This window comes from Molothrus ater, chromosome 1 (assembly GCF_012460135.2).
Source record: "Molothrus ater isolate BHLD 08-10-18 breed brown headed cowbird chromosome 1, BPBGC_Mater_1.1, whole genome shotgun sequence".
Lineage (NCBI taxonomy): Eukaryota > Metazoa > Chordata > Aves > Passeriformes > Icteridae > Molothrus > Molothrus ater.
In genome coordinates this window covers 103,262,113-103,269,768 of record NC_050478.2, presented here as the reverse complement: position 1 = coordinate 103,269,768, position 7,656 = coordinate 103,262,113, and the positions used below count along the sequence as shown (strand labels likewise).

The 7,656-nt window shown below is 49.0% G+C and overlaps 1 protein-coding gene across 1 annotated transcript; it reads right to left on the bottom strand.

The window, feature by feature from the left end:
- Positions 1-1,227: 1,227 nt before the first annotated feature.
- Positions 1,228-6,030, bottom strand: TMEM200C (transmembrane protein 200C). The gene is made up of 2 exons (XM_036406878.2): positions 5,662-6,030; positions 1,228-3,597 (listed from the first exon to the last, which is right to left on the bottom strand). Exon 2 carries the CDS (start codon positions 3,553-3,555, stop codon positions 1,915-1,917), a length of 1,641 nt encoding a protein of 546 aa, XP_036262771.1. The 5' UTR covers positions 3,556-3,597; positions 5,662-6,030; the 3' UTR covers positions 1,228-1,914.
- Positions 6,031-7,656: the final 1,626 nt, after the last annotated feature.

Sequence of the window (7,656 nt, the reverse complement as noted above, 5' to 3'; positions counted from 1 at the left end):
CTGAGCCACCTGCTCACCACTTCCTGTGGTGCCTAATCCAACCCCATGCCAATCCAGGCAGTTTTACAATGGATTTTTGCCAGCTGTGTGCTAGCAGTTGAGCAGCAAAAAACGCCACACTGACGTTCATACTGTCAGTGCATTGGGTACCACTGACAGGAGGAAAGATATTGCCACCTGGATGCCTCTCTTGCTCAAGAGAACAAGCACAAGCACCTTCTGCTTCTCCAGTTTCAAGAATCTCACATGGCAAATTATTCTTTCTTTTCTTCTTTTCTTTTAAATTAGTCTTATTTATTACAGAATTTGCAGGCTTATTAAATGCAATTGTATTTGGTCATAGTTATAGTCCATGTTGCAATCTACTGTAAAGTAAGTAAATATGTAGCTAAGCACTTTAAAACATGGAACCACAAGAAAAAATTTAATTGAAACAGAAAGATTTCTGTCTGCCTACACGTTGTGTTTGTTTAATGTCAATTCTCTTCCCATAGTAGAGAAATGCCACATCCGTATTTAAAATCAGAAGTATTGACAAAATTTCCTGAGTGCATAAAGCTGTTTTGACAAAACACAAGTGGCTGCCATGCTGCAGCTAGGAAAATGAAACAGCTCATCAATTTACCAAAACTCTGCCTACAGACAAGGTATTCTCCAGGCTTCAGGAAACCTGATGCTTTTGTTATGCAGGAAGAAATCCTCCTCATGCTGAACTCAGTGAGAAACTGCTGTGACTTCAGCACAGCCAGCTGCTACAAGACTCAGAAGGTTACTATTATGCCTTAAAATTAAGCTTATGCACATGCATTCACGAATAGGAACCGCAACAGCAGAAAGGCTTAATGCAACAGTTAAAAGGGAACTGAAAAATCCAGAAGGAAGATGATGCAGTTCAAGATTAATCTCACAAAAGAAACTAATATGAATAGAAGATCAAACGTCTAAATTTTTTTTTCCCTTAGCATGTCAAGATGTCACATTTCTTAGGCTGTCTGTCACAGAGCACTGTCAAAAATGGAGACAGAATCTGCTGGTTGAATTACAGTGTGGTTTCTCAAGGACTGAACCAGTATTTATTTGAAAATTACACATAAATTATTAATTACCTCCTTAAAAGTATAAAGCAAGCCTTTGGCTTCATAGAATTTCTATAATCTTTCACAGTATAAAACAAAACAGTTTGTGATATCTGTAATTACTTACCAAAATAAAGAAATTTTTTGTAGGTTTTGTTTGTAAATATTTTATTAAAAAACATCTTTTAATGCTATTAGTCAATACATGTGTAATAATACTTTGATAAAGTATCATGTAGTAATATGTATTTTGGATTCAGGAATGTAATGGTTTTAACTAAATCGTTAGAGCTCTGTTCTGCTCCAGTCTCTTCTAAACTGTCATTTTTTTCCAGAATTTAAACAAACTCATCCTTTGTCAAGGTACATCATCCTTAAGGCCTTGCAAACGTTTTAGTAATTGAACCAAAACAAAGAGAGAGCTCGGCTTTCTTTCTGAAGACCACGTTTCTTTTGAGCTTAAAAAGGTGCCTGCAGCTTTCAAGCAGTTAGTGGCAAATCAGCAAGAAAGAAATCAGAGGAGAAGAAGGGGCACTTAAAAATCAAAACAGTAAAGTGCACAGCTATACCATCCAAAATTGTATTAACCTGATCCAAAGAACTTGCTGGACTGTGGATATTTAATACAATTTGGCTTGCATGAAACATACAATCACGAAAAGACAGAAAGGATTTTCTTTTTTCTTCCTGAAGTCGTCTACAGGATCTATGGAACTCAATTTTCAAGGGTAACATAGTGTAGCTCTTTGGATATTGATTGTTTTCCTAGTCCACAAGGAGATGAAGAAGCAGGGAAGGTGTGGAGGGATGCAAGGTGTCCTCTTGCTGTCTGTTTTATTTAGATGCCCGTACTCTCCAGTTCCCCATCCTCCAGCCCTAATGCAGCATGTGACCTAGAAATCATAAAGAGTTTCTCTTTATTTGTGTACTGTCTTTGAGTTTGCTGGGATTGCTCCCCTGTTTGTTCTCTGCTGGTAGCCTTGAGGGGGTCCATCTGATCAACTGGTTCCTCCTCACAGTCCTGAATTTTACTGGCTGTGGTGTTGGCAACTGACTCCAAGGAGGTGCCTGCCTCCTCCAAGTGGCTGTAGCCCTTATTGCTGCTGGAAGGCTCAGACTGGGAGCTCTGGGAGTCCATCCTGGTGATGGCAGGAGGAGCTGAAGGAGGCGATCCTCCCAGATCTAGAGATTCAGAGTAGCTAGGAGACGCCTTTACCAAGAGGCTGGATTCCAGGACCCTCCTGACAGCTGGTGACCGAGGCGGCTCAGGGGAAAGGGGACACCTGGCATCGGGCAAGCAGCTGGTGCTCTGCCGCCTGAGAACCAGCTTGTGCCTCCTTGTCCCACAGCCTCCCTTGATGGGGCTGCTGCTGAGGTCGGTTAGGCTCAGTTCAAACTCCCCCCGTGGGATCTCCTTGGCTCCCCGCTCCCCAGGTGGTCTCTGACAGCCTCCCCCTCCGCTGCTTGGCCCCAAGGGCAGGAGGGTGAAGGTGCTCAGCGAAGAGCCCACGATGGAGCTGGCTGTGCTGCAGCGCTCACAGCTGCCCGCTGGGCTGCAGGGTGGGCTGGTGACGGGGCGGCCAGCAAGGGCAGCACGCTCCCGGCAGATGCTGTACACAGCCTCAGCCAGGCTGGGTGGCTGCGGTGGGCTGCAGAAGGAGGAACGCTGCGGTGAGGACACCAGATCCGGTGGGGAAAGGGATACACCCAGTCCTGGTGGCCACGAGCTCTTGGCCAGCATGGCTGCAGCACCCAGGCCTTCCCCGCCAGGCTTTAGCTCCAGGCCCCGGGACTGCATGTAGTTGACAAAGCCATTGAGAGGGGCTGAGGCCGGGGTGCCTCCATCCTTGGCCCGCAGGCTGTGGGCATCGATGACGGTGGAGTAGAGGTCACGCAGGTTGATGATCTTGGTCTTCTTGTCACGGTTTTCGTGCAGCACCGCATTGGCGCAGATGAAGAGGAAGATGCCGATACCCATGATCAGAGGGCCCAGCACCTTCAGCTTGTCCGAATGCAAGTAGCTCGAGAAAAGACGGAAAAGGAAACCCGCTGAGGCCTGAGGGGATGAGGAAGTAGGGGCAGACCCACCAGGGGTAGCAGTGGTGGAGGTGTTGGCTCCAGGGGGTGACTCCAGGTGGATCCCTGCTTGCAGCCTTCCCTGGCTCTGGGAGCGGTTCGTGTGGGTGCCAGCCTGTGGTGCTGGGTGCCGGCCCTTGCCAAAGCTGCTCTCTCTGTATACCTGGCTGGGCTTTGGCCAGTAGCCCACCACAGCCAAGGCGATGCCCACCAGCAGTACCAGAATGCCACAGAGGGCGATGAACCCCGAGAGGGAGCACAGCTTGAGCTTGCCTTTCACCACCACCACGTCATTCTTGCGCTTCTTTTTGGCTTTGCGTTTGCGTTTGGGGAGCTGGCTCTGGGGTTTCAAGGGATCCTGTTTCCTGGCTGAGATCCTCAGGAGGCCTCCAGTGGCAATCATGGCTGGCTACCAGCGCACTGCCCCCCACGGTCACTCCAGCTCCTGCAGTGAAAGGGAGAAGAGAAGAGAATGAGAACCAAGGACAGACCTGCAGCACAAGAGATGTGTCTGCTTGCCTTTCCTCCTTCAAAGTCCTGGAAATTAAAACCCTGAACAAGTGGGATGGAGGCTGACACCAACAGGCAGATCTACCTTGCCCACACAGCTCCTGTGTGTGAGAAAGAAATGGGCAGAACAACAGCATCAAGCAGCTGTGTGTCCCACTATACTCTTGCCAAACAGCTAATTAATTACTTTATACTCCAGGTAAATGACAAACCTAGTAGTATCCACTAGAGTGAACAAAAAAGATCTCACTCATTTCAGAAGGAGTCTGCAAAACACCAGAGCTCAGAGGACGCCAAGCCCACTCCCTGATATGTTCTGGGGTTACAGTGCACTCTAACTGTGGTTAGTGATGTCATGCAGGGTTTGAGGAGATGGGAGAAATAAAAGCAGGAAGGCAGTGTATTTGATCTATAGATACCATTTGTTTCATTACTCTACTTACACATTACTGGAGAGAGGGTTAAGCATATTATGTGTCTTGCTTAAATGAGTGGGAAAGGAATTACTGTGAAATGCACAAAGGAAACATCTAAACACTGGAAAGTGGTGCCTTGTGAAAAGTTTTTTTCCTAGCCATTTGCACTTGATCTGCAATATTAGAAATTCATCTCTTGCCTGCGGTCCAGAGGTATCCCTAGTTTGGGAACATGTGCAATGTTCCAGGTAACTGTTATGTAACACTGACAAATTCAACCCCCTCCCCCCTGCCCTCAGAAAGGGGAGATGGCTGGCAGGTAAGAGATGGAAGGTCAAATCCTATTAGAGAAGTGAAACTCCATGAGTCACCTGGGGAAAGCACCTAAAGAGTGCTTGCAGAGAAACTGGCAGAGGACTAAGCACTGAGCATTTGTGGCTTTTGTCTTACTGGACCATCAGAACTCATCTCTCTGTTCCCATGATCTGAGCTAAACCACACAGTGTGTAGGAGCATTTCTGCACTGTGCAATTCTTTTTGGAACCTATTTCTTCATTATACCGAGAAGCAGGATCCCCTCCCCCTTTTCTCTTTCTGAGCATCCTATTATTTTTTTTCTTTGACGGGGCAAAAGATGACATCACTGAATATAACACGACTCACAAAGTTCAATTAATTGCACTGAAAGGCAATTAAGTAAGCACCTAAAAAAAAAGCCCCTTGCCCCTCTATGACTGTTCAGCCTTTAAATATCATGTCTTTTCCGTTTTAATGCCAGAATTGCCACATATGCAGTAATATTGTGTCCCATTTATTCTGTTTGTATTTTCCCCAGAAAAAAAAGATGGGTGTTGTCAGCAAGGACGTTGTTAAATTACTCTCCGAGGTACTGCACGCTCAAAACAAAGAGCAGAGCTTTCTCTTTCCTATGGCTGAACTATTATTTCTATTAAAAATAGGGAAAAAAAGAAAAGATAGCACATTTTGTGGATGCAAAAGTGTAATTTTCGGGGCATGCTTTGCTGTAATTGCCCATTCTTTGATCTCATTTTCTGCTGCCCCACTAGCCAGCTGCCCGTCTCCTCTCTACGGTGATAACAGATGGTCATCAGCTCCGAGGAACGCTCCCAGTCCGGCATCGCCTGGCACTTAGTTTCAGCGATGGCGAGAGCAGCGCTCGGCAGGCGAAGGAGGGCACGGCCGCGCCTCCGGCCATCGCCAGCGGCCGCAGTGCCATGAAACCACCCGGACGGGAGCCGCGGGGACTGGAGCCGCATACCGCACGAACGGACCGAGACTCCCGATCCACCCCGGCAGCCGGACCCGCACGCACCACGACCCTGCCCGGCGAAGCCCAAACACCGCTGTAACACCGCGAACAGGACCCGGCTTAACTCCTTCCCCGGGCTCGCATGCGAGACTCACCGGGCTCCGGCCGGCGGGACGCCCGGCACCGGCCGCGGGGGCGCCGCTGGCTCCGGCGGTCCGGCCGCTGGCTCCCGCCGCCGCGGCACAGCGCCGAGCTCCGCCGGTCGGGGGCGGACGGAGCCCCCGCTCAGGACGGGGGTGCCGCGGTCACTTACCGGGGAGGGCCGGGGAGAAGTCCGGGCGGGAAGCGGGCGAGCCGCCGTGGGGAAGAAACTTTCCAGCCCGAGCGAGCATCCCCGCCCCGCCGCCGCTCACAGCCCCGGGCGGACGGGCGGCGGGGCTGGGCCGAGCGCCGGGCGCCCCCTCGGCCCCGCCGCGGCCGGCCGCCTCCTCAGGCAGCTCCGCGGGAGCGCTGCCCCCTGGCCACGCCGCATCCTCCCCGCCGCGGGGCCGCCCCCCGCAGCAGCGCGCCCGCCCTCCTGGCGGAGCCTGTGCCGGTGCCGGTGCCGCCGCTGCGGGCGGAGCGCGGCTCCGCGGCTGCCGGCCGGACCCGGCGCCGTTGCCAAGCGACGGGAGCCGTGACACAGGGAAATTGCGGCAGGGCGGCCACCGCCCCCGCCACCTGCGCACCTGCGCCCGCCCCGATCGCCGCCGCGCCCCGCAGCACGGCGGCACCGCCCGCTCAGGGCCCGCCCCGAGCGTCGCGACAGCCCCCGGGCTCCTTTCCACCACTCCCGTCCTGATAGCCTCATCTTCAGCCGCCTCACATTTGGGGGTTTTTTCCCCGCCCAAGTTTGCCAGAATACTTATGGAAAAAGTCAAGAAGCAGGTGAAAAGATGAAGCAAGAGGTTGAAGAAGAAAGTGGCAGTTGAGATCCATCAGCGGTGTCACCCCGAACCTCTCAGTTTCAGCAGAGAATGGGAAACAATGTTCTCTTTCGAGCTACTTTCTGAGAAGTGATTAAATTGAAGCTATCACCTTAGTGAGGCGTAATCTAACATGTCCCGTCACAGTGCTGCACTTCTTCTTGGGAGGAGATGGCTGCTGATTGCTTCAGTCAAGTCTTGTTAGAGGTTCACCATGATCTAGAAAAGCAAATCTCAGGCAGGTTTTTCAGTAAATACAGAAAGCTCATCCTCTGGCTTAAGGTTGCTCCTGAATGTACATAGGAGTGTTTGCTGGGGTGGATAGACCAAAAACTTGGGGTTTTGTACAGTAGCCTTAGAGTTCTTTTGAAGCTGAAGTTTTACCTAGCCTGAGCAAAACCAGCTTTCTTCTACCTCTACATGACCTCTTGTGTGGAAGACTGTGGATAAAACAGAAAGCCTGGCAGAAAGCAAAGGGCAATAATGACAAAATTTGTCAAATGATGTTTTTAAAAATAAAGGTTCCAACACAGATTGGGAAAATTGTCAGAGAGGTTATGTATATTCAATTAAATTGTATGTATTCCAGCCTCAACAATTCTGCAATTCTGTGTTAACCCAGACCATGCTATTTTGCATCTTTCACTCCAACCATCAGTTCCTGGTTTGAGACCAAACAAATCCTAAAGCTGCACATATGCATTTTAATGTCATTTGCAGTTTGTCTCAGCAAAATCATTTGGGACACATTTTTTTAGTACATATATAACTTTTGGTTATGCAACAGGCTTGAAATTTAAGATTTATTATTTAAGAACTTCTTTTAAATATGTGCTTTGAACCCAAGTCTTCTGACACTCAGTAATTTGCTTTGTGTTCAGCCCAGGCTATCAGAAGAAACCAAACATATCACATCTGTTTCCACTGGAGACCTGTATCACATCAATAATGCAGCATCACCAGACTCTCGCTGAAATACTCCTGTGTAAGAGAGAGAGGAAAAACAGGACTGATTTTTTAAAGGGCAAAGAACTCTTTTCCCTATCTGAGTCATATTTTCTAATTCTGTCAAACGAAACCATTCTATTTAGCTATCTTCTTTATACAACAGCTCTTTTTGCCATATTTTCATTGCTTAAGTTTTGAGTGATTGGGCTATTATCACATTCACAGTTTTCAAATAACTCTTAGCAAAATGTGTTGTAGGTGAGGCCAAATCTGGAAAAGAAGAAATATGTTGTTGGATGAAAAGCTTCTGAAGGTGGTGTTCTGTGGCAGCTATCAATGTACTCTTAATTTGCTCTATGTGTTAAGAACCTGTTGTATGATGGAAGGCTGAATCC